The sequence below is a fragment of the Lissotriton vulgaris genome, chromosome 2_1, assembly GCF_964263255.1.
Source record: "Lissotriton vulgaris chromosome 2_1, aLisVul1.2, whole genome shotgun sequence".
Taxonomy (NCBI): Eukaryota; Metazoa; Chordata; class Amphibia; order Caudata; family Salamandridae; genus Lissotriton; species Lissotriton vulgaris.
In genome coordinates, this window is record NC_141687.1 from 387,569,547 (window position 1) to 387,596,887 (window position 27,341).

A 27,341-nucleotide genomic window follows, 5' to 3' on the forward strand; every position below is an offset into this window, starting at 1 on the left:
TGTCCAACGGGGCTTATCGTTCTTGCTCCGCTGAAAATTCTTAATGAAAATCCAGTCACCTGGTTCAATGGGGTGACCTAGATCTTCAGAAGCTTGTGGCAGACTGTCGTAAACCTGTTGGTGTAAAACACGCAGTTTAGCCGTCAGTTTGTGCAAGTAATCAAGCAACGCAGGGTATTCGAGATCACTGAACTTTGTTGGTCTTGGTACGCCCCAGAAGGTATGCCGGGCGACCAAACACAACCTCATACGGACTCAAACCCATTCGCAAATGCACAGTCATTCTTGTGGACAAGAGCGCTAAAAAGGCAAAGCATCTGGCCATTGCAAACCAGAACTCGCTTGGATTTTGGCCTATTTTAATTTCAAAGTGCCATTATAGCACTTGACTAAACCAGCTGATTGGGGGTGATTTGCAGCGTGGAACTTCTGCCAGATACCTAATCCCTCGCATACTTTCTTCATCACTTGACCCACAAATTCGCTCCCATTGTCACTCCAGATAATTCTCGGCAAACCAAACCTCGGGAAAAATTATTTGATTAAGGCTTTTGCTGTGGACAAGGCAGTATTGTCCTTCAAAGGGTAAGCTTCCACCCATCTAGAGAAGGAGCAAACAACCACCAAAACATATTTCAGGTTGTTGCACCTCTCCATGTGGATGAAATCTTGCTGCAAAGCCTCGAACGGATACGTAGGAGGAGCAAAATGACCAGCTGGTGTTGGAGTTCCCTTACCAGGATTATACATCAGACACACCATACAGTTCTTAACCAAATTCTCTGCACATTTGGGAATCCCTGTATTCTGCCAAACCGGAGCCAACAACTTGCAAATCCCTTTCACGCTAATATGTGCCATCCCATGAGCCATTGTAACAACTGGAAGCACATCCGCGTCAGGCAACACCCATCTTTGATGTTCAGACAAATCAGTCCAACAACCATTCGAATCCAATCTACCCTTACTTTCTCTCCATTCATTCAACTCTTTCTCTGTAGCTTCAGCTTGGATGGATTTCACACTCTCAATCGTATCTTCACACATACTTTTCTCTGGAACCCATCTCGCCGGACCTGCAACATACATTCGGCTCATCACATTCCTCGCAGTTTCTTTCGCAACTTCATCCGCAAACGCATTTCCGCGGCCAACATCATCCGTAACTTTCTTATGGGCACTGCATTTCACAATCACTACTTGCAATGGCAAAGTAAGTGATTCAAGAAGCTCATTCACCAACTGCCCATGCTGGAACTTTGTTCCATGGGAATCAAAAACCCACGTTCACGCCACAAACGTCCAAAACTATGAGCCACACCAAACGCATACTGACTGTCAGTGTACACATTTACTCGTTTTCCTTTTGCCAACACACATGCTCTCGTTAATGCAATCAACTCTGCTGCTTGCGCTGAATTGTGTGGGATACGTGCAGCTTCAACAAAGTCGTAACAGCGTATGCCGCAGTCGTATCACCATTCGGAAGCTTAAAACACGAACCATCAACCCACAAAGTACCATCACACTCTGGAAGAGGAGTATCCCTAAGGTCTATCCTCCCTTTCGTTTCTTCCTCAGTTCTAAGGAAACAGTCATGCTGTTCTTCAACATTATCTGTCTCAACTGAAATCGGCAACAACGTGGCTGGATTCAACGTGTTGCATCTTTTAATGTGCACTTGACTCGCTAACAAGGTCAACTCGTAACCCGACAACCGAGCACTAGTTAAGTGCTGTGTCTTGGTACAGTTCAACAAGGTATCCACTGTATGTGGAACCATTACGATTAATGTGTTGTCCATAACCAAACCAGCAGACTGTCGAATTGAAACAGCCGCTGCTGCTGTTGCTCTCAAGCAACTCGGCAACGCTCTAGCTACCGGATCTAACAGCGACGATAAATCTGCACATGGACGTTGCTTATCGCCGAACTGTTGAGTCAAAACTGACAATGCACATCCCTCTCTCTCTCATGGACATACAATGTGAAAGGCTTACTGTAGTCGGGAGTACCCAACACAGGAGCAGAACACAACGCATTGCGTAATTCTGAAAAACTCTTTTGACATTCGTCAGTCCAATGAATAGGATTTGGAGTATCCTTAACAGTAAGAGCTATCAAAGGCTTCGCTAACAACGAGAAATTAGGGATCCACTGTCTACAGTACGACGTAATACCCAAAAACGCACGTACCTTTCTCTGTGTAGTAGGAACACTCATTTTCGCAATAGCTTGAATTGTTTCTGGGGTCAGGCTCCTTCCCTCCTTCGATAAGATGTGACCTAAGTAGGTTACTTCTTGTCGACAATATTGCAACTTAGAGAGAGAAACTTTGTGATGAAAATCAGATAAGTGGCTAACAACGACAAAGTGGCTTCTCTACAAATCTCTTCATTGTCAGCAGCAACTAGCAAGTCGTCAACATATTGAATAAGGGCGGCACCATCAGGTAAAACCAACAGATCAAGTTGTGTTTTCAAAGCTTTACTATAGATCGATGGACTCTCGCAATAGCCTTGAGGAGCGTGCTTAAAGCGGAAACTTCGTCCTCCTAAAGAGAATCCAAAGATATCTCTACTCTCGACGGCAATCGGCATGCTGAAGAAAGCATTCTTCAGATCAATCACCGAAAACCATGTAGCTGTAGCCGGGATCAAAGTCAACAAAGCTGTGATATCAGGCACAACAGGAAACTGTGGAACAACAATCTTGTTTACTTCACGAAGATCGATCACAAACCTATATACAGGAGGCTGTGAAGCATCAGTTCTCTTCAGAACAGGCAAAACGGGACTATTGCACACATTACCTCTTGTTTCCTCAATCACACCCTTCTCGATCAGATCATAAATGATCTCCAAAAGTGCACGCTCACGATCACTCGAGATACGGTACTGTGGAATGCGCGGTAACTTAGCATTCGACTTCAGTGTCACAACATATGGTGGAATCGCAAAAAGAGGCCTACATCGTTCGGGCCAGCAGCCCACAATGAATCCGGTAAAGAAGACAATTCAGGTGGAAGTCTGTCTTTAGATATTTACATTGGAGAGATCACTCTCTCTCCCAACGTGAGATGTACTCCCGACGGAGAACAATACAACGTCGCATACAATCTCTTCAACAAATCCAATCCCAACAAGTTCTCACCACAACCTGTAGTCAAAATGAGGGGTGCTTCAAATCTGCGAGGTCCAACAGAAAGAGGCAACGGAGTAGAAATCGGATTCGTAACCGGGGCGCCAGAAAAACCTACAGAAACATTCTCAAAGCCAGACAAAGGTGCGCCAGGGAGTTTAGAGTGCATAATAGAACTCTTCGTAGCACCAGTATGTAACAGAAAAGGCTCTGACACACCTAATGCAATCACTTCAACATAAGGTCCACTCTGATCTACTGGAACTGAAACAGCTCCCTCTCTTTGTCCATGGCTGTCCTAGCAATCATTACCATCCACTTCCTCACCTTCAACATAGTAATCATCCGTATAGTACTGAGCTGTCCTACCAGATGAACTCTGCTGCTGATCAAAGCTATTCATTGAGTTCTGTGGAGGCAAAGAACGCACATTCTGTATGTGACCTCTACCTCTAGGCGCTTGTTGAGCACCTCGTCCTCTCGCACCAGAAGTACCATTTGTGCGCTGTAACAAAACCGGACACCTACTCTTGAAATGGCCCTCTTCTTTACAATACGCACACTGAATAGGCCCATACGGAAAACGTGGTTGAGAAGACTCGTTCCTTTGCGAGTTTCTCAAATTTTGCTGATTCTGCTGATAATCGCGTTGATTATTAGTACATGGTGGATAAGCTTGTTGTAGAAGAACTTTAGTCTTCAATTCCTTAGTCTTCTTATCGGCTTTCTCTACCTCATCTTTGTGCCTATTTTCATAGTACTGGTCCGTAGCTAAAATCTGCACTGACGTGGAAACAGCCCAAGCACTCTCAGAATCCTTCAGCTTAGTGCACAACTCGGGAAGAAAATTATGCACAAATTTGTCGACGAACAATCTCTGGCCACCCTCAGTAGCCATATCCTGACCACTATGATCTACAAAAGTCTCTTCAAACCGCGTGAAAAAGTCAGACACCGTTTCATCTTTCTTCTGCTTACACGCAGACAACTTGTCCCAATTAACACGCACTTCAGGCATTAAAGTCTTCATATAAGTAATAATCTTACCAGGGAGTTCAGTAATCAAATCTTCAGGCTTAGCGCCACCTACTTGTCTATTATCGGCATCTCTGAGATTAACCCAAGTGTCACCTAATTCGTCCGCGTGATCCGTATGACGAATCTTACCCCAAATAGGCTGTGGAACAACATTCCCAAACAACATGTCTATGTCCGCCAAATTCATGATACACGAACCCACAGTCTGAGTGAGCTCTTTATAGTACCCTGCTGGATTTTTGCGTGGATCAGGCAAAGACTTCTTAATAGCTAAAACTTCAACACGCTTCCAGGGAACATGTACTCAAACACGCTGAAAGTATGGCGGAATGGCTGGATTAGCAGCTGCATCACCAGGTCTCCAAACTGGAGGAACCTCACGCATCGGATACTGACGCGCTGCTCTCCTAACCGACGAATCAGGCTCAAACAGTCGCTCAGAAGGAGTGTCGCTACGAAATGACAATATGGTCGCAACTGCTCTGCCAACATCATGAGGACCCACAACGGTCCCTTTCGCAAATTCGGAACGTATACAATACAACTCTTTAGGAGCTTTACCTACTTCTTCAACCCATTGTTCATGGAGGAACACACACATCATCTCAAAGACGTACCGTTGCTTTGGTGCTTCCCATTGGAGGAAAACATCCATAACACCCTCAAGATCATACTGAGAAGCGTATGTAATCCATTTACGTGCCAGATGAAACTGGCACGTAAAACTGTACGCTCATCTGTATCAGCCAACTGACTACGTGATTGTCTACGCTCATTAACAGGAGACATACCCAATTGTACCAACAAAGGAGAAATGAAACCAGAAACTGCAGCAGTCATTCTCTGTCTGGCAGAAGGAGAAGGTGAAAGAATAAGAGAAGACGGAACAATAGTAGAAGAATCCAAAGTCGAAACAGAAGGAGTATTATAGATAGGCGTAGGAGTAGCAGACGAAGAAGGAGACAAAGTTGGCGGCCCCTGAGGAGGCTGCACCAAAGGAATAGTAGCCAACGGAAGAGGAGCTGGCTGTGGAGGAATTGCAGGTGGCACAACAACCGGGTGTTGTGGAGCTACAACTGGTGGCGGTGGTGCCGTAGCATTCTGTGCATAAGGGGGTGGTGAACTCAGTAGATGCGACATTAAAGGATCTTTCGTAAGATCTTTCTTTGCTTCCTGTTCTTTAAGCGGCAAAACTGGGTAGCACTTATCTACCGCTAACTTCCTAACCCTAAGCATCTGTTCGCTCTCTTGCTCTTCCTCATTATCCCTATACGGTATAGCAGCTTGCACCATTGACAAACCTCGTTCTCTTTTATTCTTTTTTGCTAATTTAATTTCTTTCTGTATGGATTCTTTACTCCATATGCGGAAAGATTCAAACATTGCCGGCCGGGCTTTCTTTTTGAACAGTTTCACCTCGAGATTATCTAAAATCTCTGTTTCAAAGCTACCGTAACGGGGCCACTGTAGGACACCGTCTTTCTTCGTATATTTTACCCAGATGTCATTATAACTGATAGGACCTACTCCATGCTTCACGTAAAGATCATATGTAGGAGTTCCAATCGGAGGAACCGGGCACGAGGCCTCTAACCGGGAATCCTTAGAACGACCACACCCAAATATCTTTCCAAGTCTGCTAAGACCAGGCCTCTCTGCTCACTAGTCTAGCTTCAAACTTCAAGGGAAATCTCAAAACGATAGTCTCGTGAATACACGAGTCCCCTGGCTTTGGGGCCTGTAGGTACCAAATCAAAGCGATCCTCGAAGATATACCAAAACAAACTAAGAACTGGGAGACGCTCCACTCATACTTAACTGAAATGTCGATGGCGTCACCAGAAGACCGGTCTATTGTCTCGCTCTACAAATCATCTAAGGGCTCCAAGACAGGGCGACAGTCAGGGCAGCAGTCCTTCGTAGCCGTCGGAAAGCGGGGAACCTCGCAGCAAAGACTTTCGGACCACGACGACCTACAGGGGTCGATGATGTGGCAGGCCTTCCTCCACAATTTCCACACGAAGCTCCTCACGATCTTCGGGCTTGGACCGGTACCGCTGAAGTCGCCCCACGTTGGGCGCCAACTGAAGGACCAGGTTTTAAAACCTAGCGTCGCCAGGGAAAACGCCCAATGCCTTCGAGTTCCCCTGCCTTGGCAAGCAGAGACACGGGACGCTTCTTGATGACGTCAAAGACCAAAGTTTATTGGCTGCAACCAGGAACAGAGATCTACGAAGCACAACACGGGTGGTTCGCTAGAGACTGCACAAATTCAATGAGCGGAGCATGGTCTTTTATGCCAAAAATCACATTCCAAAGGTGGCATCTATTACATACCAACTAACCAATCACGTTGTGACATTTTAAAAGTAGCGCATGACGACAATCCCATTTTCCCTTGTCCAGCCCACCAGAAATGACTAAGCACATTCCAATATCCTGTTCGATCAGGCCCGACAAACCCATCATAAAACCTCAACCCAAATCAGTGATTATGTCGTAAAGGAAGGAGCAAAAACAGATTGGAAGCAAGATAGAAAGGTGGGTGCAGTGTACTGTAAACTTTGGCATGTCCTGCTCTTTGATCTTTATCTGACCAGCTGCTCAACAAGGAACTGGCTCAGCGAGGTCAGCCTCGGGCAAGGAAGTCAGTTCGGCCAGGTCACACAGAAGTCAGCTAAGGTGTACGTGTCCCAAGGACTTACTTGGCCGTAGTCATCGGCCTATGTTAGGGCAACCACACAAAATGGCTGCCGTACACAAAATGGAACCAGAGGGTTCAAACGAAATCCCTCGTACATACCGCATTCATGATTTGCGGTCCGCTGACACCAAAATCGTCTCTTTCCGACAACCTTTATTGAACGGGTTCGGAACCACCGAACCTCAGACCCTCAAACTACGGAACTACACTCCTCCCTAGAGTAATCGATACTGGAGTCCCTCTCCTCATTTGGTCCAAAGCATTATTTCCTCCACTGCCCCCTCATCAGTGTGTGACAAGCGCATGTGGTGCTTCTTCGCCGCCCCCCACTTCACGAGGTCTTTTAGCCACCAGGCCATCAGTGGCACCCTGGTGCGCAGCCACCCAATGACTGCATGACCTTAAGAAAGGAGTAAAGCCAACTGAGCAAGTTTGTAGTGGACTTTACCTCACCTAGGTCTGTCAACAACACCCAACAAACATACTATCGGTGTCAGTGGAATCTCCAGTCCGGTGGCATCCTCAATCTTAGGTGCCACCAACCTCCAAAAGGAGCCAGATGCAGAAAGGCAGCACCCACCCTTCCGCAGCGCACAAATGTAACCTCTCTGGAGGGATCCATTATAGTTAATTTGTAAGGAGTTACGTAGGTGCAATGAAGAAAATGGAAATGGATCAGATTGAACATATTATTTCAAGACACTGTGCACACTATAGCCGATGCACGAGACCATTCGGAGTCTGTTATTGGTTCTGCTAGCTCATTTTCCCAGGCTCTATGCACAGCCTTAGGTTGTTTCAACATGCCCCCCCCTAAGAACTCTATAAATAAACATGATCAGAGGCCTACCTTCACCTCACCCAAGTAAACCGCCAAGCACCTCCGAAGACTGCTATGCCGCACCTCTCTCGCAACACTTTCCAGTTTGGCATAAGTTATACATGAACGAACCAACTCCAAAGGTGTCCTGGGTGTCTTGAATTGTGATAAAAGTCCTGCTGGCATAGCGATCACCCACCACCTGACATCCCCCAATCCTCCACTGTTCCATTGATATGTCAGTATCAATGGCCCTGAAGGGTGCGGGATCCAATAGCCACAGTTCACTATTATATGGGGCTCTGCAGAGCACTTTGTCTTGACTAATTACAGAACTGGGTGTTCTGATCTACCCCCATGCATCAGTAATTGTGTTAGGGTGTCCTCCCCAATCATGTTCCCGAGCAGCCTCTTCTCCCAGTAATCCTATTCGGCTAGCCATCTTGCGGAGTGCATTACATTATAGTAAAACTGTATATCTGGGACAGCTTACCATGCATTCTCCATAACCATTTTAAGCACCATCAACACTACACTGCTGCGCTTACCGACCCATATCAAGAAGATCAACAGGCTATCCATTCTATGAAAAAACCTAGGACAAGCGGAAAAAGTAAATTCTGGACGAGGTAGAGCCAGCGTGGATCGCATGTAGACTAATGCATCATCTGCATATAATGAGCAACCCATCTGATTCCCCCATGGTCCCATCTCCCTACTCAACAGCAGGGTGGTGGGCTCGATTGCAAGTGCAAAAAGAAGGGGCGAAAGAGGGCACCCGTGTCTGCTCTTCTTCCAGACTGTCCATGGCTCGGAGAGCTCACTGCCCACCCTGACACTTAGAGAGGGTTTGGTATACAATAACTGCACCCATGCACAGAATTTAGGTCCTAACACCATACCCCACAATACTGCCATTAGATACCGCCACTCAGCAGTATTGAATGCTTTTTTGTGATCGAGGTAGACCAGAGCCATCTGACCCTCCTCGACTGAGGTGTGATGCAAAACATGGGTTGGTCTTTCCTTCCCAGTATAAGAATTGGCTTGGTAGTTTGGTTTGCCCTGTTCCCATCATGCACTGGGACAGGAACAGACTAATTTGCATGTAGCCAGGTTCTGAGCTGGGATGGTGCAGAGAGCTAAAAAACGGTGATGGATCAAGCCCTGATCTATGGACTGGGTAAGAGTGGTCTGCTTAATTCAGACACTCTGTTCATCACCACCCCCTATTCTGAATCAATTCCTCTTAAGCCTTCTACCTAGCTATAAGCTCCTTTTAAAGGACTAAATAGCTTTGTGCACAGGGATTTAGGACGTGAGACAAATAGAATACCAAGCGTTCCACATTGTCATCTATCTGCAATTGGATAGCTCCTACTGCACTTTCCGAAGAGTCAGTCTCTATTGTGAGCTTTCTTGTAGGATATTGGTGTCAAAGCATTGGGGCTTGGATAAAGGCTTGTTTTGATTCTTGAAACTTTTTTCTTCCTGACTCCAAACAAAGCCATTTGAAACACTCTTCTTCTTCATCTGTAGTATAAAATAGTGCTACTTATCTAAGTATGCGGTACAAAAGTGGGTGGTGATGGACGGAGCATCTGAATCAATCAAACACTCACACCCAGTCAAAAGATCTGGGTTTAATCCATCACCGCTCTTTAGCCCACTCTGCCACCCCAGTTCAGACATGGCCATATGCAAATCAGTCTGACCCTGTGCTTCATGGCAACAGTCCAGCCCGAACTGCCAAGCCATGTCTTCCCTGGACCGGAAACAAGCTTCAGAGGACCGGTTTTTGGCATTCCAGCCGTCTTCAGCCCGGCTTGCTTGAATCCAGTGGCAAAGTGAGCAAGAGACTCATGTCTGAGCATACCCTGCCACACTTATGGCGGCCAAAAGCGGTACAAAAGGGGGTGGTGATGGGCGGAGCATCTGAATCAATCAAACACTCACACCCAGTCAAAAGATCTGGGTTTAATCCATCACCGTTCTTTAGCCCACTCTGCCACCCCAGTTCAGACATGGCCATATGCAAATCAGTCTGACCCTGTGCTTCATGGCAACAGTCCAGCCCGAACTGCCAATCCATGTCTTCCCTGGACCGGAAACAAGCTTCTGAGGACCGGTTTCTGGCATTCCAGCCACCTTCAGCCCGGCTTGCTTGAATCCAGTGGCAAAGTGAGCAAGGGGTGGCAGAGTGGGCTAAAGAACTTGAGCTGGGCGCCAGAGAGATTCCCAGGAGATGCCCACTTCAACATCTGGACCTTCCTTAAGCCCTGGTGATGTCATGCCCATTGAGGTTCTCCAGGGGCAGTGGGCCAGAATCCTGCTTATCGCAATATGATCCTTTACTGCAGGTAGTGCATTAAGGTAATTTATGCTAGAGAGAGCCAGTCTATCAGGGACAAATTGGTATCAGAACATCAGTGTTCCAAAAATAATTAATTCTTTTTTGTATCCCTCTGAGTTCTGAAGCCCTATTTTTGTTTTTAAGTTTAGCCTCTCGAAAAAAAAAGGAAAAAAAATGTAAATGCTCTAAAAGACAAAAAAATAAAGCTATTTTCAGAACTACCTATTCTGGTATAAAAATATAAAAATCTCATGTTTCTTGTAATGTGTGACTCTTTATGTTGCTATATCATAGTGGTCTGATGTAGTAGTCTGATGTAGGGATATATATATATATATATATATATATATATATATATATATATATATATATATATATATATATATATATATGTGTGTGTGTGTGTGTGTGTGTGTATATATATATATAAAATAAAAGGTAAGTCTATTGTTATAAGTGTAAATAAAATTAAACAATGATAATAATACATTTATTTTCCATTTATAAACAGTTTGCATCAGAGTTGTATTACGTTTTGTGATGCAGACCTGATACAAAATTCATATTTGTACTTTTTCTCTTAATTATAACTAATATTCATCCAAAGCAGTGTAACACACTGCCTTTGCATTAGTTTGCATCAACAGAGTGTTCTATGTAAGTTGTATGGTGACTTCCATGCACCCTTCCATGGATTTTGATGCAAATCCATATCTACTTCCACATTTAGACATGGATTTGTGCCAAAGTCCTGCGCTGCATGCCGTTGAGGCTGCCATTACAAAGAAAAATATTTGTGTTTCTCTTTGTTCTTCTTCTTTGTATATGTGCTACTTGTACATTACATATACATAGATACCCATTTCTTCCTATTGATGTTCAGAACACTCTTCATCTTGTTGACTTCTGGGAGTACTGTGGAACCAATTTAACATTCAAAAAAATGTATTGCCTCCCAAGTTCCCCTTCAAAAGGACATGGGAGAAACAATCATAGCAATGCATAGTGAGTATTTTACACCTAAGAGAGCTTCAGTAAGCTACACCCAGCTTCACTGTTTAAAGAGTTTGACCTGTCCGTAAAGGGTTATATATTGAGAAGGACCAAGAGCAGCAGAGGCTTCCCACTCGTATCTGGTTGTTTCCCACAAGAGATCAGCTACCGACCACCTGAAGGGACTTGGATTTCTTGAGGGTGTGAACTATCTGTTCAAGACGAAGGGTGCACATAGTAGGGGCATGGCCACCTAATGGGGCTTGTTTTTTTTTACTTCTTTTCCCTAGGTCCTGTAGGAGCTAATGCAGACTGCGTGTACACTAGCAGAAATCCCACTCGACCATACTGTGTTCTGCTCTGGTTCCTGTGGTAGTACCTTACGAGTGGCCACATACATGTTTTGTTTGTTGTTTTTGTTTGCCATTTGGGGGTACTGCTAAGACCGCAGGAAACTGCAAGGAGGCCAGGGTTTCTCTACCCTGCCCTTCCTGCATATAATTGTTTTTGTTAATATTCAGGACACGCAAACCAAGTTACCATGTCCTGTAGTGTCAGCCACAACATCTTTGCTTGACTTGCGGCTAGCCAAACAGATTGCTCAGTCCCATGGAAAAAATCCCTCTCAGCCAATCTGAACGCTACATTTTTCTTAATGTGCGTTCCCGCAGGAGTCTAGTGTGACCAACTGTCCAGATATCTGTATTCTTAACCTTAATTTCTCAAATACAGCTGAAGAGATTTACACCAAATGACAAAAAGTGCCCACTGTGAATATTTAGTGTGATTCTGTTCAGCTGTTTTCTCTGAGGTGGATCGGTTATTAACTAAAAAAAAGGTCTTTCTATAGAAATCTGACGTAACTATAACTACACAGTGACAACCACCACTGTGTAATGTATTTATTATATAAATATATATACACATTGATATGTGCAAATGCGTATCACCTACTGGCGGTTGCCAGTAGGTAGTTATAGTTAGGACCTGTTATCCATAGGAAAACCGCAACATTCTATTGGCATTAACTTTGGCATCGATAGTTGAATCTTCTTGAAATTTCCCAAACTTTTGGCCAGCTCAGTTCCGATTCTTCCCTGAAAGTTTAGGGGTGATTGGTGAAGCGGGGACTGAGAAAAACATGTTTTCCCCATGCAATTTCCCATAGGACCTTTAGCCACGACTACAGCCCGAACTGCTGAACGGAATTACACCAAATTTGGCAGAGAGTTAGTCCTCAGTTCTGACTTGTGCCTTTCGCATATCTGGTGTCAATCTGTTCAATCTGCCTCATAGGATAAGCGCACCGTCCTGATGACGGGTTGAATTCTAATTGGCTGTCAAGCGGTTGTAAACATTCAAAATCGGGAACTGTTGGCAGCCATTTTGTGCCTCGGTAGAAGCGAGGCTGAGGAAGTCAGTGAAATATGTGTGCAAAATTTGAAAAGGGGGCAGGGTAGACACACCCTGACCCCCAAGGCCTGCTCAGAGGGTCACATAAGGACCCGTAGGGCCAAAAAAGTAAGATAGTATATATATATATTTTTTTTAAGTCACAGGATGCTCGTAGGATCCGTGCATTTCACCGCCGAAAAAAAAGAAGCATGTATTTTTGACATACAGATCAAGCTTATGTGTATGATGTTGGGTGGCTCTAAAAAGAGCCCCTGTATTTATTGAGAGATTTTAGTACTTACAAGTAAGTACCGATGCAGAGTCTAAAGTTCTTGAGAAAGACTCGGTTCCCTTCATCTGTAAAATATACATCATCTCTCCTATAGATGCCATGCAATTTGAAACGCAGATTGTTGTTGTATATGGACTCCATTCTATAGTCTCGGAGAAAAGTAGAAACAGATTTATTCACATTTTTTCCTAGCTTTCTCAATCTGTGGACAAAATAGATTGGAGTAGTTCCATTTCTGCCTTTGGCATATGTTAGAATAGACAAAGGGAGTTTGGGGAAAAAGTGAAATTAAAACAGAAAAGAAATGATTGGTTGTTTGACAACATTCTACACAGAAAACTAGGGTGCATGTTTCTGTTTTTTAAAAGCATGATTCTTATTGGTTATCAGAATGTGATTGAAAATAACATTACGTAGGATAAGGTAGTATATTGAGAAGTCGAGCACACTTGCTGTTTTTTTTAGCAACATTGCGTGGTGAACTTTTGCGTTCTTCGGAAGCCAGTATTGCTTTTTTGCATGGATAGATGCTAATTTGCATATGGAAATGCAATCTGCTCTGGATTTTGAAAGTGAGAATAGATTTCACTGCTCTGTCTTTCAAAATGCAAACTATGTTTGCTACGCGAGGGCGGGAGTCGTGAGAGTCCCGCTCTGTCAAAGCAAACAGCAGTATACCGGGGGTAGGCACCCCGGGACATTGCAGGAGCTGGTCGTAGTAGTTTCCAGGGCCCTCGAGGGCACCAGGCAGAGGGCCACGCAGTCTTCCTCCCGTAATACACAAATTCATGGGGGTGGTGATTCTCGGAGCTTGAGTGGGGTCGGTGAGGCCCACATACTTGTAATTTTGTAGGGGGGTTGGATGTGAAAGTGGTGGAAGGGGGTTGTAAATCTGGTACACAGTCTTTTGTTTTACTTTTCTTTCCTTACTGTCATGTAGAGGATCCAGGGTAAATATAATGGTTTCTGTACAGCCATTAACTTTTAACCCTACCTCCAAACGGTTTTCTGCCCGTTATTATAGTAACAGTTCATGGAACACTTACGTGAGCACAGAGGTTAGAAGTTTACCACACTATGTTGCTAAAGGCGTACTTTTATTCTTTTGAATTGGAACTGTACATTGTAGCTATACACTCTGGTAAAGATCTGGTGAAGAGCTAGCCTCAGAATTATACTTCAAATTATAAATATCATTTCTATTGTGGACTGCTACCCCCACAAAAAAAGACGTATGTATTTTTTAATTAACTTTTAATAAAACAATAAATAACTGGAAAAATAACTAAATGATAACATTACAATAAATAACTAGAACCATAACTTTAACCCCTTAAGTGCTGCCTCGGTGCATTGGCCGACGGCAGCACTACCTCCCCAGTGCTGCGCACGACCATTGGACGTCCATTCAGCACTAGTTCCAATGGACAGCGTAGCACTGGGGAGGAATGTTTAATAGCATCTATGAGGTTAACAAAACAATATAACAAACAACATATAATATGGAGTCCAATAGAAGCACTGTAATTAATCTGCAAAACAAAAAAGAAAATTAGTGTTTAAAATTAGATCGATTTGGCTAAATGAGGTCACACATTACAAGTCAAAGTAACACAACAATATTTTCTATTTTTTTAATGTGTGCAGTGTACCTGATACATTTCACTTATCTTATAGGCTTGCATTCAAACGGTGTCTGCATAGAAGTGCTTACTGCGTCATATTTGTTTTACAGATGAACAGGTCTTTAAAATGATTCACAGATGAGATAGAATTAGGTGAGAGATGAAGTCATTATGCAGGACAATATTCTTTAGGGCTTATTTACAAAACTCTTGGGCCACTTTTGTGTTACTTTTCTCATGTTGAAAGTGACGCAAAAGTGGTGCAAGGGGTTTGTAAATAAGCTCTTTTATTTCTAATGCATTTAATTGGAGGTATTGTATATATAGGCTGCTCTGCTTACCTTGCCTAAACACTGTGGCCAACAGAGTTCACAACTTGAACTCCGCTTTGGTTGGTTACTTGCCGGATATGCAAGAATGCTTTCAAGAGGAGACCCCGAGTACTGGTGTGGAACTGCAAGTATGCAGAAGGACTTGCAGACTAGGAATCCGGTCAACCTTGGAAGGGAAGAGTTAAGGATATTGAGAGAGGCTCCTTCTGTTTCATGAGAAGGCCCAAGTACCAGTGCAGCAACACCGTCAACCTCTACTGCACAGCCTAATATTCGTCCCCAATTTGGAACGCTTTAAGAGAAAAAGTAGGAAGGTTGGGAGCTTTGTATGCCATCCTAATACCTAATCATCCGTTAGTTATACAGAGATCCACCCTGTATCAGACTCATCCGTACAAGTGTGAATTGGACATTACCTGACACCAAAAACCCCTCAAGTACTTATATCTGTTACTTTTTAACTTCGTCGACTACTCATATTGAGAGTATTTACCTTAACGTTATCCGTTAAAAATGTGTGCATCTGTATGGCTTCAGACAACTAGTTCATGCCATATTTGAGACATCGGTGTAATAAGCTGGAACAGGAGGATATACTTTTCTTCAACCTCTGCAATTTGCTGCTGATTTATGTAACATTCTGCAAGCTGAAAAAAGAGTTAAAAATGTATATGTTGTACATATGTCCAAGATTAATTTAAATGTACATAAAACATTTGTTCTCAATAGGATTGGGGTTGAAAAGCAATCAGCAGAGGTTATATTTGGCAAGCAAAATAGGAAATAGCATTGCATTATACAAATGTTAGGCTGACATTGGTCACACATTTCATTTACAAACTCCTGGCCTTGATCTGATAGAACCCTTTTTGGTCTTCCATGATCTAGAAATTGAGAAATAAACATCAAGAAAAATTGAAAGACACGTATTCAAATTAAAAAATTCAAAACAACATTTTCACTATGTATCTCAAGTGCAGGCTGAAAACGTGTAACGAGCATTTAAATGAGAAACATATGGGTTTCAGAAACAAACGTCTATAAGACTATTACAATGGAGATTTACATTTTATAAAAAATATTTATAGAAGCAAGAAAAATTATAACACACATTGTTAAATTTCAAATGACCTAGTTGGCCAATAAAATTGAGAGGACATGTTTTTATTTGTTTTCTTGATACTAGAATGCCCACCAATTCTACCAAAACATGAGAACAGCACAGTTATCTGTCTGCAAACACATGAAATACACAAATGCTTATCTCAGAATGCTTTTCAATCATGAAATGTTAAAGTCAAACCTGATAACTCCATTAGGTCCATTGCAATTTTCGGCTGATAGCAAATGGAGAGCAGTCAGTGGATCTGGTATGTCGAGAGGTTGACCACTATCTGGTATAGTGCATGGGCAGTAACAAACAGCTTGTGGCGACCAGTACGTCCCATGGTTGAGTTATCTGTATAATGAGATGGAACAGGGGACAAATGAAGTTTAAGATTATTAAAAAACTTGGAGAGCGTGCTAAAATACAACATTGGCCAATCGATTACATGCGCAGTGCATGGGGAGGAAGTAGCACGTGGCGCACTACTTTCAAAAATTAAAGGCGGCAGGATTAAGTGATTTGTCCAGAAACATCGCCTAGCAAGGCAAGATATTAGAGGTATAAGAGCTGGAAACCGTGCTAAAATACAGCATTGCCGAAAACATTGCTTTTGCAATGCATGGGGCACGTGACGCACTACTTTCACGAGAAAAACTACATCGCATTAAATTGAACAGCATGTAGCACACTGCGGGAACGGCTTTGTGGCGCTTGGCAAATTAAAGAAACGTGGGAGGTTTAAGAGATTTGCACAGAACAAAGGATAGCAAATCAAATTTAACGTTATTAAAAAACATGGAGGGCGTGCTAAAATACAACATTGACCAATCCATTACATGTGCAGTGCATGGGGAGGTAGCAGCACGTGGCGCACTACTTAAAAAAATGAAAGGCGGCAGGATTAAGTGATTTGCCTAGAAACATCGCCTAGGCAAGATATTGGAGGTATAAGAAATGGAAATCGTGCTAAAATACACTATTGACGAAAATATTACTTTTGCAATGCATGGGGCACGTGACGCACTACTTACACGAGAAAAACTACATTGCATTCACTTGAACAGCACGTAGCACACTGGTGCGGGAACGGCCACGTGGCGCTTGCCAAATTAAAGAAACGCGGCAGGATTAAGTGATTTGCCCAGAAACAAAAGTTACGAAGTCAACTTTAACAATATAAAAAAGCAGGAAAGCGTGCTTAAAAACAACATTGTCAAATCGAACAAAAATGTGCATTTACGTGGTATTTAAAGATCGTTCAGATTAATTAATTTAATTAGTCTTAAAAAGAAATGCTCACCTTCGAAGACGTGGATACGAACACTATCAATGGCTGTGACTGCGGAATAAGAAAAGTTCAAGAAGGTTGGCAGGTTATAAATGCTTTGCAGAAGGATGATTAGTTGAGCATGATGTCACTGGGTGTAAGAGCTGTGATTAGGCATGTTGTAATTGAGCATGCACAAATAAAATGAAATACGTTACTGGTACATAGACAGACGCTGGGACGTATTGTGCTTGCATGCGTAACATTAACACGCATGCGCTACCACAAACATGAATGCGCAAAGTGAAGGCAACTCCTAGGGGGTACATACACAGATGGAGTTCGACTTATCTATTAATAACACTAAATCTTTTATAATGCAGGTGGGGCAGTGTAAAAACAAGCCATACCCTTTCAGGGTTAATACGGAGCGGGTACCATAACCAGAACGTTCTCTTATCTGGGAGTCCTGTTCTATGATCAGTTAAAATGGGGATCATTAATTCAAAGGAAAAGGGGCGAGATAGGATGTATGGCGTTACAACGCATACTTTTACAACGCCTACCTTTACAATGCGGTTTTTACCACGCATACCATTACAACGCATAATGCTTTTAGGCGCTGGATAGTGAATAGTTTAATTTACTATTCCAACTCCAGTCCCCGTGGATAGTAGGGCAGGTTATTGGATAGTAAACTAACCTATTCCCTATCCTAGAGCGCCCCCCAGCGCAATGCGTTGTAATAGTTTGCGTGGTAAAAGTTGCGTTGTAATGGTAGGTCGTTGTAAAAGTTGCGTTGTAAAGGTTGTATACCGGCGAGATAACCTGGGCAAATGCCGCTATATTTAATTTTGCAAGGAAAATGGGCAAACGACCTATTGCCGCACTTTTAAAGATTTATCAAGCAAAGAGCGTGGCTATAGGGAGTTACGGTAGTGAACTCTGGGGTATGTGGCAGCTAATGATATTATGGTGGCAGAGAACATCTTTTTGAAGCAACTGTTGGGGGTACCAGAGGGGACTTCCAACGTAATAGTGCATGATGAAACCGGCACACCTTTCATTAGTGATACCTTAGTACTACGGCCACTAATCTTTTGGTTAAAATGTTGGCTAAACATAGATTTGGTCTTAAACCATCTACTCCTCAGGGAAGCACTATCATTAGATAACATGCTCAAAATCCTGTGGCTAAAATATTTAAAAGCCTGTTTATTTTCCATAGGGCGCCCAGAACTCTTCTCAAATCCTGATTCAATTAGACTCGCTGACGTAGAGTCTGTGAGGAAAACTTTCTCTCTGTTATTACAAATGAATCGGGAAGAGGTGGAATTAACTAAACCCAGTGTCCGAAACCATGCTATGCTGAAAACTACACCCTCAATGGAGCCTTATCTATCCTGGCCCATGTCGAGTTTCGAGCGGCACCTGCTAATTAGGTTTCGTTTGAATTATTATCACCTTCTGTTAACTATTCCTAGGGGTTCTCATCGAGGCCAAGGGCTACCATCCTGCGGCTGCCACAATGAGTCTCCGCAGGATTTGGAGCACTTTTTATTTATTTGTCCTTTTTATGATTTACCACGGAGGTTTTATTTAAAGCCCCTGCGAAAAAAATTGAATTTTCCCCAGGTCAGACTAGCTCTTTATTATCTGCAATTGTTAAACCCTGAAAGTACTTTATTTCTGACTGTTTTTTTAAAATCTGCATTAAGAATTAGGGACAGTAGGGAAATTTAACTGTATATTGACTGCTGCTATTTTACCTTCATACCTGTTTGTCTGTGATTGGTGTTATTGATATATATTGTACTGTTTGGGTATTTTATGTTTGTATATCATGTTTTTATTATGCAATATTTATTGGATAATGAGCTTTTATGGGGTTTTTTCTGTCTGAAAACCGAAAAAAGATTTTGAAATGAAATGAAATGAGTTCGGACAGGGTTGGATTGGGATTAAAAATCGGCCTGGGCACGATAAAAAAAAGTGGCCCACATTTGCATATTGTCTTTGCAAAACACTGCTTCGGCGAAGTTTTATTTTTAAAAAAAAGGAGGTTTAAGAAAAATGCACGGATTAGCTTGCACTGGTGAAACACACCTCTATACAAGTGAGGCCGCAATTGGTCATGCTCCCTGCCCCCGCTCAATAAGCATATGTTAATGGGCCGGCCCCAGCAAGAGAAAGGGAATGACACCTCTGCTCATTGATAAAAGAGAAGTAATTTAGGCTGATCTGCCTCCAGAAAGGCCACACAGGCACCCACTGGGCCGCTGGCAGCACCCGAGTAATGCAGATACCGTCAAATTGTCCCAAGGCTGCTCACCCTTCCGATCACGCACTGAAGGCTAATTGGCTGTCAAGTGGTTGTCAACATTCGAAACTAGAACTGTTGGCAGCCATTTTATGCCTCGGTACAAGGAAGGCTGAAGAAGCGTGTGAAATGTGTGTTTCAAACGTGAAAAAGGGGAGGGTAAACACACCCTGATCCTCTAGGTCTGCTCAGGGGGTCCTACAAGGACCTCCAGTGCCCCTAAATTCTTTTTTTGTTGTTAAAATCGCGTGGTGCGCATATGATCCACGCATTCTAGCGATATTAAAAAAAAACGTGAGCTTCCGCGTGTCTTTGGTAATTTATATTCTTTCAACTGTTTAGAGGAGATGCAGCAGTGCTAGATGCAGGATGCACCATTGAGTAAGAAAAGGTAATGATAACACTATTTACCTGCTAAGTGAATTTCCTTTCATAGGCTAACATTGACTGGTTTCACTTGCAAATTTTTTAAGTGTGGAGTTTTGAAACTTTAAAATATTCACCTAAAATCATCTGAACAACGAATTCCCATTTACTCACAAGGAGAGAAATCAGTGCTGCATCTTTTAGCCCAGCACTGACCCTGAAAAGTTGTTCTAAGTATACTTACGAGTAACTTGGATTTTCTTCCATAGGAATCCCCTTCCTAATAAAAAAAATGAATAAAGTTAGATTTGGGAATCAGGCTCTAGGGCATGGTGTCCAAGGCCCAAAAAAAGTCAAAGGAAGGGGGGGCACACAATGTAATGACATTTTAAAAATAAAATATCTACAAATAAATAGTTTTAAAAAAATAGTAAATCAGTATAAAAATAAATAAATGTAAGAATAAATATATTTAAAAATGTTCATTTACAAAACCTTTGAAATTCACTGAAAAAACCATAGGTTTCAGACATGTTATAGTTAGGAATTATCATTTAAAAAACCTCTGATATTCACTGAAAAAACTATAGGTTTTAGACATGTTATAGTTAGGAATTAGCATTTAAAAAACGTCAGAAATTCACTGAAAAAAACACAGGTTTCAGGGGTGTTATAGTTAGTTGGACATTTCACTCGTACAAAACCATTGAAATTCCCCCGTTATAGTTAGTTGTACTAACTACAACTCACGCGCCCGCAATCCACTACTGATGATGTCACACATTACATCATTCATGACATGATCAGTGACATCACTGATGACATCACTGATGACATCTCAAATGACATCACTGATTTGTCCATTCCAAATCTAAAGACTTTACAACACCCAATACAGGGTAACGGCATGTGTTGTAAAGCCCTGCATGCGTTGTGAAGCCTGATTGGTAAATGCATTCTCGGTAAAGATCTGCGTTGTAATGTCTGATATTCCACCAAACATCCTAGTACAGTCAAAAAATTGAACTCAGTTAAAAAGAAAATAATATTACTGTGTTGTATACACCAAAACGTAAAACCTGTGACTGCAAGGTCTAAAATTCACCCTATGGAAGTGGGCAGTCACAGGTGTGCTTGAACTGGTTTTGTCATGTCTCAACCTCCATAATGTTTTAGAAGTTCTGCTTTCTCACATGCACAATAAAGTCTACGAACTCTGACAGAGCTTTGGCAATATCAGCACTTAATAAGTAGTGGTTTATAACTTTGCGTGCATGCAGGCAGGGCTTACTTCCCTTTGTTTACAACAGCAAAGTCATGGGATGCCAGACTTTGCCTTTCATCCAAAGTAGAACAGAACTCCTGAAACCTTGTGTAATTTTCCAAGAGAAAGCCAAACCTCTATCATTCACAGAAGAAAAATAGGGAAAGCATAACTGCAATACTGCAAGTTTATTTCGCTGGTAAACTCCTGATTTAAAACAAGATCATCATTAACTCAGCGTACAGAAATATGGACACGCAAAATACAATTTGTGTAATATTATATATTAACTATCAAATACATCTTAAAATGCATCATTAGGGTAAAACATGTATAGTTCAAATTTGTGGTGATAAATAAACTTGCGATGGCTATCGTCTAAAGTTACGCTATAATGTCATATATTATAGTTCGTAAATGGCAATTTTTTATTGTTATTAAATATAGTACACCCCAAACTCCAAGCAGAATATAAGAATTCAGTCAAGCCAAGGACAAAGACATCTATAGTGCCAGATTTCAGAATTCTCAATGCTGCACAGTGCTGCCTTACACCCAGTAAGCGGCAAATGAGAAAACATCACAAAAACCTCTGAATAATGAGAAAGGTATTAAAAACAGCCTATTTTGAGAATTGAAAGTAAAAAAGACTGGGGAAGGATTCTGCAAGTCTAGTACATTACTAGACTTGCAGAATCCTTCCCCATTCAAAGTGTTGCATGGACACACTATGACTCTAGAAACATATTCTTTAAAGGACTGCTGTATTGAGCATTTTGGGACGTTTTAGTGCTGTACGTTTGGTTGTTTTTGTTTATGAGCACTCAAAGGTGCTTGTGATCGCTCCTAGTAGTGGTGGTTCCTCCATGGGGGCGTTTGGGCGCCACCCCCCCCCTGCTTTCTCGCCATGCGAGAAGGCAGAAACAAATGGTAGTTATTATTTATAACTACCATTTGTTTCTGCCTTCTCGCACGGCGAAAAAGCAGCAAAACCTCCTGGTTAGTTACTTGAGCCTCAGGGCAGGGGGGAGTGGCTTGGTGGAGTGGCTTGCCCACTGTTGTTAGTACTGACTGTTTGGGCAGTCTGAGAGGCTGTCCAAACAGACAGTATTAGCAACAGTGGGCAAGCCGCTCCCCCCTGCCACCTCCCACTCTCCGTTCTGCAGCATACAGACTGAGAGAAATGACGTGGTTGGGGCAGCCGGCCGAGCCAATCACAGCGCTGGCTGTGATGGAGGGGAGGGAGGCTGCCTGCAGCCTTCCTGTTGACGAGAGACCAGACCCAGGCGAATTCAAACATCCAGGACGGCGGGAGTCTGCAGTCTCGGGAGTCAGCGCGGGAAGCCAAGGTAAGTTTTATGTAATATTTTATTATGTATTATTATCGCAAAATACTTAAGTAAATGTTGCCTGTCTGCCGGCTTCGGAGTGAGGGTGGGATTTCGTTAAAGAGGCAGGTTTCAGGGGTGAAGTAGAAGCTCTCTAACAGCACGCATGACTGGAGCTGCAGGAACGATAAATTAATCGTGTTGAAGATGTTAAAGGCTACCAGGAAGGAACTTTTTTGTTTTTTTAATCACTGCGTTTGAAAAAAAGAAGAACAACTTTCGGAGGGGTTAGGGACCCAGAGTGTCGCCTGAGATGTTGTTCTAATGGAGGGTGTCAGCGGTGGCAGAGACTGGCCTGGGTGTTTGCCGACTATTTTTTTCTGATGAGGGTGTAGTTTAGATGGCGGTGAAACATTTGGGAAGTGAAATGTTCATTGCTTTCGACTTTTGTGGGGTTCTCATGAGGCAAAAAAGAGGGTGACAGGGTAAATCAGCCCGGCAAACTGTAACCCCATCAGCTGTGATACTGTGCCTGTTAGTAAAATAATGCTGCTGTTTTTTGAAAAATCGATGGTATCCCGACTGAATCGGGTGTGCATTAGTTGTGAGCCTCGACTCGAGACCTGTTGATGATTTGCCTCACTACTTTCAAATATTGCTAGCCACCACTGGCTCCTACTAATCTTTGATGCAAGAGCCTTTTTTTCTCTTATCCAAACTAAAATATGGTAAGTGGATTTAGAGTATTAAATGTATTTATTAAAAAAAAATATCAAAAAGTCACTTTTATCGCAGGGAATGTTTGCGGCACATACATGCTCACCTTTATTTTTTGTACATAGGATCCACTACAAGACAAATGAACAGAGCCACTGGATTTTCCTCTTGAGCTCTATGTATCTGACACCTTTGACCACAGCTGAATGCTTTCTTCAGAGTCAGCAAGGAATAAACCAATGCTGACATATCATTAAATATTTTTTCTAGACACTGGAATGAGGATATGCTGAATGAAGCTTGCAGGAGCATATTGGAGGAGGTCTCCCTGCCCGGCTCTGCACCTGGAGGAATGGTGGAGTACAAGAGGACCCTCACTGTCAGCTTCCTCTTTCGATTCTTCTTGCAAGTAGCACATGATATAAAGCAGAAGGTAAACAAGTGTTCTTTAGGTTTCCTTGCTTATTTCATTCATTGAAATGGATGTGAGGCGTAGGAGTCCCCATGGATCAGTCCCTGTAACAGTGCTTTTAAGTGTATTCTTATAATAAGGGAGAGGAACGTTCAGGTAATGCATCCTTTTTTGCAGTTCTGAAAATCTGTATTTGGGTTGGTGGGTGGACCTGGTGTCATAGTTTTCATGTAGATTAAGGACAAATAATTTAAAATCAGAGGACAAGTTGATCTATGATTGGCCAGCTTTGACCCACTGCTACCAACCAGAAAGGCACAAGCATCATGTGGAGCTGTACTTGGATCAGTGCATTAATTTGAGCTGGTGTTTTCTGGTGACCGGCACCCACACTTAATTGCCAGCACTGGCGCTTGTGACAGCCTGCCAGAAGGTGGTGCTGTCTGGCTAATTTAAAGACTACCACAACAACATCTAATTAATAATGCAGTATGCTTTAAAAATTACTGTTACCAGCCGCCCAGGCCATTCTTATAGCTTTGGGGGCCTGAAATAGTCTGAATTGTTAAACTTGTAGGAGTGTGATGGTTAGTAATTGTGTTGTTACTATCATTGCAGCATGGCAGGGGCAATGCGTTTTGCAAGCTGCAGTGGCCTCCTGACGAGAGCCCTGGTACTTATTCTGTCACAAATAAAGCACTGACTTGTATATCAGATGAGGCACCAAAAACATCAAAGTGATGAAAAATCTTGTGGTCATCAGACTGAACAAAATCATAGTGGCTAAACAATGTGACAAGGTTGTGGTGAGGAGCAGGACAAATGTTTTGTACGATTGGTGGTATCCATCCTTTCTGAAGTTTTATCTGGATTATCTTGGCCATTTCGGAATGCTGTTCCCAGATCCTCTAAGCCTCATCACGGAGGATAAATACAGATTAGACTCAGAAACTTCTCTACTACATGAATCTCGAAATACATTTGTCTCTCCATAGCCACTTCAATAATAAAGTACTTCCACACAATGCTAGTCCTGGAGCTGTAATACTTCTACTTGTAAATAAAAGATTAGTGTCGAATTAAAAAGCAACCATTTACACTGTAAAATACTTATATATTACAAATGTAAAATGAAATCTTAGTTTCCTTTCAAAGAGCCTTGTTACAATAGTATATTATTTTGTAGAATAGGCTAAAGAAACCAATGCCTTAAATGGCCATTGCCCTACACTAAGCCCTTGGCACTGTACTACCCCATGCAAAGCTTACATTGTTTGTTGTTAATTTCACTCACACTAGGTTTTTGGAAAATTCTGAAGAACCGGAACTGGTTTCCTAAGGAAACCAAACTCAAATTGTTTCAAACTGCAAATAAGGAATTGACTATTAGACATTAGTGTTGCCCATACAGAATTAGAAGTAAAAGAAGGGGAATGGATTGTGGAAAGCCTTTTTCAGACAAACATTGGGAGAAAGATGCTAACGTTGATTCAGGTCTTAACAGCATTGTATCACAGACACTATAATGTGTCTTTAAACTTTCAGGATGTTTACTTTCATGCACTGATCTCGCAGTCCCATAGTTTCTTTCAGTTTTTTATGTGGTTGGAGCACTTCCAGTTCACTGTAATACCCTTCGGCCTTACCTCAGCCCCCAGGAGTGTTACAAAGGTAATGTTGGTGGTCGTAGTCATCTTTGACTGTCGATAATTCATGTATTCCCATACCTCAACGACTATCTACAGAAGGCGGAATCCCCCCAGTCCCCATAGGGCCACTTGAATACAACTGATTCATTACTGTCCAACTTGTGGTCTCCATCAACAAGTTGAAATCTCATCCTCAGGCTGAGCAGAGGGTACACTTTATAGTTGCCAACCTAGACATAGTTATTTTGAAGGCCATACCCCCTCTGAAACGAGTTGGAGGCATTAAGGCTATGATTATGGTGTTTTGGATTCATGCTTGGTTGTGGCTTGGATGGTTCTGAAGCTTCCTGGGCTCCTGGCCTCTTGCATATTTCTGATGCCTCATGCCCATTGACACATGCCGGCTCTGCAGTGGAATCTTCACTTTCAATAGGCCCAACTCTGGCAATGCCTCTGAGAGAACATCTGTAAATCAGAAGACCCAGTTTGGGGTCTTCGCTGTGGATGATGGATGACAATCTGTTGTGCAGCAGACCGCTCTGCCTACACCACCCAAAGGTCATGACAGTGACAGATGCTTCATCGCTAAACTAAGAAGGTTAATCAATCAACATTTGTGGAGTGCTGCACTGTCACCTCTAGGGGTATCTGGGCGCTGTGGTTTCGAGGTCTCCGTCGTGCCTGCTCCCCTGTGACAGATCTTGAGATGGTGGGAAGAGGGAAGAAACAAGCAGAGAAGGCAAAGCAAAGGGTAGAAAAATGAGCAAACGAAGGTGCTAAAACAGAGGGCAGAAAACAAGCAAGAAAAGCAAAACAGAGGACAGAAAAATGAGCAGAAAAGGCAAAGCAGAACAGGAGAGGGCCAAACAGAGGGCAGAAACATTTGCAGAAAAGGCAAAACAGAGGGTAGAGAAATAAAACGAGCAGAAAAGGCAAAACAGAGGGCATCCATTAAGTAGGTCCTGGGAAATGTTGGGGCACTGGGAGGCGGGAGGAGAAAAACTGCGGGAGAAGGGGAAACGGCAGGAAGAGGGAAGAAAAACAAACAGAAAAGGCAAAATGGAGAGCAGAGAAACTAGCAAAAAAAAAAACAGAGTGGAAAAACAAGCAGAAAATGCAAAACAGAGGACAGAAAAAAGAGCAGAGGAGGCAAAACCGAGCAGAAGAGGGCAACACAGAGGGCAGAAAAACGAGCAGTCAAAGCAAAATGGAGGGCAGAAAATCGAGCAGAAAGTGCAAAACAAAGGGCAAAACAAAGGGCAGCAGGTAGATAGGGAGCAGAAGACAGTGGACTGCCAGCAAGCTGGACAGGAGAACTGACGCAAGGGGAGCTGGCACGATGACCTGAGGACAAGGACACCTAGAGAAGGGCTCATCAAAGGCCCCTGGTCTTCAAACAGGCAGTATCAGAATATCAACTTTCTGGAAATATGCACCATCCACCCGGCCCTCAAGGCCTTCCTTCCTTCCACCAGGAGCAGGTCAGTCTAGGGTCTAACAGAAAACAGGCCTGTCATTTGGTACTGCAGCCAGCACGGTAATGTAGAGTCTTGTGCCTATGTCTGGAGGCTCTGTGACAGTGACTTGATCCTCATAGGATCTCCCTAATTCTCAGTCAATTGGCAGGTTCCTCGAATGTCAAGGCGGACAAACTCAGTAGGGGTCATCTAGTCAATCACAAGTGGGGTGTGCTTCCAGAGCTGGCTCCAGGCTCCTTCACTCAATGTTGCATGCCCTTTTCAGATCTTTTCACTACCACCAAAAAAACTCAATGTCTAGATTTTGCACGCTGAAGTTTTCTCCTTGAGGCTCTCTAGAAGAGGCAGACTGTTTTCTATGGGACTCATCTCTCCTTTGTGCATTCCCACCTATGCCACTGATCCCGCAGGTCCTGAAGATCAAGAGGGATCAGTCTCAACTCATCTTGATAGCCACGTATTGGGCATGGAGGGTCTGGTATACTGACCTGCTGGTTCGGAGCCATCTGTATTCTACTTTGGCTGCCTCTGTGAGAACACCTGCTGTCCCAGCATGAGGACAGGATTGTGCACCCAATTCACCACAATATACACTACCATACACAGAGTATGAGTGGAATCAGTAGAGCCGCTGGAGGAAGTGGTTGTGGTTTTGACTGCTCACTGCCCAACCAAAGTATACCTCTATTTTATTTGCTGATTTACATTTTGTTACCTAAGGTGAAGACAGACATGGCGA

General features: G+C 42.9%; 1 protein-coding gene across 1 annotated transcript in view; it reads left to right on the forward strand.

The window, feature by feature from the left end:
* Nucleotides 1-27,341, forward strand: part of AOX1 (aldehyde oxidase 1) — a 504,603-nt gene that overhangs the window by 160,200 nt on the left and 317,062 nt on the right. Inside the window, exon 15 of the mRNA XM_086955224.1 lies at nt 23,334-23,496. Coding sequence (XP_086811350.1) covers nt 23,334-23,496 — 163 coding nt within the window. The remainder of the gene's footprint in view (nt 1-23,333; nt 23,497-27,341) is intronic.